This window comes from Mercurialis annua, linkage group LG1-X (assembly GCF_937616625.2).
Source record: "Mercurialis annua linkage group LG1-X, ddMerAnnu1.2, whole genome shotgun sequence".
Lineage (NCBI taxonomy): Eukaryota > Viridiplantae > Streptophyta > Magnoliopsida > Malpighiales > Euphorbiaceae > Mercurialis > Mercurialis annua.
The window spans coordinates 30,528,392-30,532,152 of record NC_065570.1 but is presented as its reverse complement, the minus strand read 5'-3'; the positions used below and the strand labels follow the sequence as shown (position 1 = coordinate 30,532,152).

The 3,761-nt window shown below is 37.2% G+C and overlaps 1 protein-coding gene across 1 annotated transcript; it reads right to left on the bottom strand.

Annotated features, from left to right (window-relative positions):
* Nucleotides 1-381: 381 nt before the first annotated feature.
* On the bottom strand, nucleotides 382-3,197 carry LOC126667985 (uncharacterized). Its single transcript, XM_050361150.1, has 4 exons — nucleotides 1,314-3,197; nucleotides 1,104-1,272; nucleotides 573-1,014; nucleotides 382-484 (listed from the first exon to the last, which is right to left on the bottom strand). Exons 1-4 carry the CDS (start codon nucleotides 3,195-3,197, stop codon nucleotides 382-384), a joined length of 2,598 nt encoding a protein of 865 aa, XP_050217107.1.
* Nucleotides 3,198-3,761: the final 564 nt, after the last annotated feature.

Below are 3,761 nucleotides of genomic sequence, written 5' to 3'. Positions count from 1 at the left end.
GGACTCATCAAAAACCACATGCATAGACTCCTCAACAACTAAAGTACGCTTGTTAAACACTCTATAAGACTTGCTAGTAGAGGCATAACCCATAAACACACCTTCATCGGTTTTGGAGTCAAATTTTCCAAGGTCATCCTTGGTGTTTAATATGAAGCACTTGCATCCAAATACTCTAATGTAAGAAATCATGGGCTTTCTTCCTATCCATAACTCATAAGAAGTTTTATTCAAAATGGGCCTTATAAAAACTCGGTTTGCAACATAGCAAGCGGTGCTAACGGCCTCCGCCCACAAGTATTGAGGTAAATCATACTCATGAAGCATAGAGCGGGCCATTTCCACCAAAGTGCGGTTTTTCCTTTCAACAACTCCATTTTGTTAAGGTGTTCTAGGAGAAGAAAAATTATGATCAATACCGTTTTCTTCACAAAACACTTTGAAAGACTCATTTTGAAATTCGGTTCCATGATCACTTCTAATACTAGAAATTTTGCAAATCTTTTTCTTTTTGAATACGTTTTGCAAGACTATAAATTTTTTTAAAAGCTTCATTCTTATGAGTTAGGAACATAACCCAAGTGAATCTAGAGTAGTCATCAATAATCACATATGCATAGCTAGCAAATCTAGTAGGTCCAAACAAGTCCATGTGTAGCAATTGTAATGGTCTTGTAGTTGAAACAACATTTTTAGACTTAAAAGAAGACTTGTGTTGCTTTCCCTTTTGACAAGGTCCACACACTTTGTCTTTGGAAAATTTTAGCTTAGGCAATCCTTTGACTAGTTCATCCTTACTAACCTCATTCAAGAGGTCCAAGCTAGCATGTCCTAGTCTCCGGTGCCATAACCAAGATTCATCGCTAAGTGATAGTAAACACTTGCCATCTTGGTTTTCAAGCGTTTCTAAGTCAATTAGATAAATATTTCCCTTTCGATATCCCTTAAAGACTACTTCATTATTCATTTGTTGAATAACATAGCAAGCTCTAGAGTCAAAAGATACTCTATAACCTTTATCACATAATTGACTCACACTTAAAAGATTATGCTTTAGACCATTAACAAGCCACACATTTCTATACCGGGAGAATTAGAGTTACCTATCTTGCCTATCCCCACAACTTGGCCTTTAGCATCATCTCCAAAAGTGACGCTTCCTCCATCTATGCTCTTCAAGTTAGCAAAATTGGAGATTTGGCCCGTCATGTGTCTAGAGCAACCGCTATCAACATACCATAAGGTTTTATGGGAGACGGTCTTCTTTGGCACCTATAAATGGAACAAACTCAAGATTTAGGTACCCAAATCACATTGGGTCCTTTGAAGTTAGCATTGGAGTAGTCCAAGGGAATTAACCTCAATTGAACTTTCCTCACATAACAATTCACATTTTTGTGACCATATCTCATGCAATACACACATTGTAGCCTAGAAGACATATGGACATAGCTAGAATGAGTGTTAACTCTAGGAACCTCACAAGAATGGGCATAGCAATGAGCACATGAGAAATCATAAGAAAAAGCATGAGCATTGGTATGAGAATATGCATGAGGATATGAATGAACATGATTCTTTTTCATACTCCTCTTTTCCCATTTGTGACTATATTGGGAGGCATGAGCATGTCTAGTGGGTCTTGCACCCCTCTTGCTCTTAGGCTTAGGAGCAAAAAATGGCTTTGCCTTAGGAGTTTGAGCATGCTTCTTCTTCACCTCTTTTGGCTTAGCCATAGAAGGAGGAACTTCTTTACAAGAAGTTGAAGATGAGGAGGCCTTCACAAAAGTAGTCACACTTGGGATAGAGTTTTTGTGACTAAATCCAAGCCCACATTTTATGGTAGGGGATCTTTGAGAATCTAAAAGATTTTCTAAAGCTCCCTTCCCTTTATGAAATCTTGAGATAGAATCATTTAGAGAAAGAATTTCACTCTTTAGTTTTTCATTTTCCTCAAGCAAAATATTTACATCTTGTTTGGGGATAGATTCTAAAGATGACTTAAAGTCTTGAAATTCCTTCTTTAAATTAAGGATCTCAACTTTAGCCATTAAGGCTTCCTTTTTAAAACCTTTCATTTTGGTAAAGTAGTCACCACATTTTTTATTAAGTTCATTAATCATGCCACATTCATCATCACAATCATCAATAATAGAGTCATCAAGCAAGTCAACATTATTAACAACATTATCAATAACAACAATATTACTAGAGCTATCATGTGTTTCAACACCTATACCATCCCAAGATAGAAAAGGTAGAGGACTTACCTTAGGAGTAGATTCCTCCTCAAATGCCATGAAGCAAAGATTTGCTCTATCTTCTTCTTGACATTCATTATCAGAATCCTCCACTTCATCATCCCAAGTAGCCGCTAGACCCTTCTTTTCTTTGATTGGGAAGGTTCTTTTAGCTCCCACTCTACAATCCGGTTTAGTATGACCCGGTTTACCACATCCATAGCAAGTAACATCTCTTATAGGAGAGGGATTAGAAGGCTCATTCTTAGGAGTGAAAGGCTTCTTGAAGTTAGAAGAATCACCTTTTTGCTCATATCTTTGGAATTGGCCTTTCTTTCTTAGCTTCCACTCCCTCACTCTCTTTGCCATCAAAACCATATCTTCATCATCTTCATCATCACTCATGTTGAGCTCCTTCTCAATCTTGCTTTCAATTGCCTTAGCTTTCAAAGCAATTCCCTTGTTCTTCTCATCTTGAGCCTTCTTGAGATTATTGATTTCCTTTATGTAAGTCATCTCATGAAGAAGCAAGTTTCCAATGAGCTCATCGGTTCTCAAGTTTTTCATATTACTTGACTCCTCAATAGCGGTTATCTTCGGTTGCCAATCTAGGATATCCAATGAGCGAAGAATTTTGCCATTGATCTCACCAAGAGTATAGTGCTTACCGAGTTTCTTGAGATTGGTAGTGATGGAGAGAAGACGGTTGGTAATCTCGGTAATAGTCTCATTAGGCTTGTTCTTGAAACTCTCATATTCACTAATGAGAAGCTCCACCTTCTTGTTTTGAACTTGAATTATACCTTCATGATAGTTGCCAAGAATCTTCCACATATCTTTAGTGGTTGTGCAATGTTGGACTCTATATTGCTCCTCCTTGCACAAAGAAGATATGATCACACAAATAGCCTTCCGGTTGAAGCCATTTGCTAGAGTTTGCTCTCTTGATCCATTCATTTCTTGGCTAAGGCACTTCTATACCATCTTGTTCCTTTGTTGGAGCCTTGTAGCCACTTAGCACAATATCCCAAAGATTAACACCATCCATGTCAAGATAGTTTTCCATACGAAACTTCCAATTAGGAAAATCCGTACCATCAAAGAAAGGACGAAGTGTATGAACGAAGTTTTCGGTAGCCATAGATCGATAAGCTCGCAATTAAGCAAGGAAATGAGCAACTTTGCTTTGATACCAATTGAAATCCCTAAATAGCTACCTTAGAGGGGGGGTGAATAAGGTTTAGTGAGTAATTAAAATTTAAGTGAGAGTATGAGAAGAGAAAAATCGACACAAGCAATTTAGAGTGGTTCGGATCACAAATCGATCCTACTCCACTACTCAATCAAAGATTGAGATTTTAGAATCTACTAATTGAGATAGTGTTTTAGAGATAAACACAAACTTTACAAAGAGATTTCTAAGAGATAATCTCAAACTCACAATATGCTTTTCAAAGGCTAAACACAAACCTACAACACTAATGATTGAATCACAAAGATTAATCAATCAACAAAGAGAAT

Coding starts and splice junctions, on each gene's coding strand:
- LOC126667985 (XM_050361150.1), bottom strand. CDS start 3,197: ATGAATGGATCAAGAGAGCAAACTCTAGCAAATGGCTTCAACCGGAAG. Junction 1,273..1,313: donor CTAACTTCAAAGGACCCAAT/GTGATTTGGGTA, acceptor TTCCATTTATAG/GTGCCAAAGAAGACCGTCTC. Junction 485..572: donor TCTAGATTCACTTGGGTTAT/GTTCCTAACTCA, acceptor CAAAATTTCTAG/TATTAGAAGTGATCATGGAA.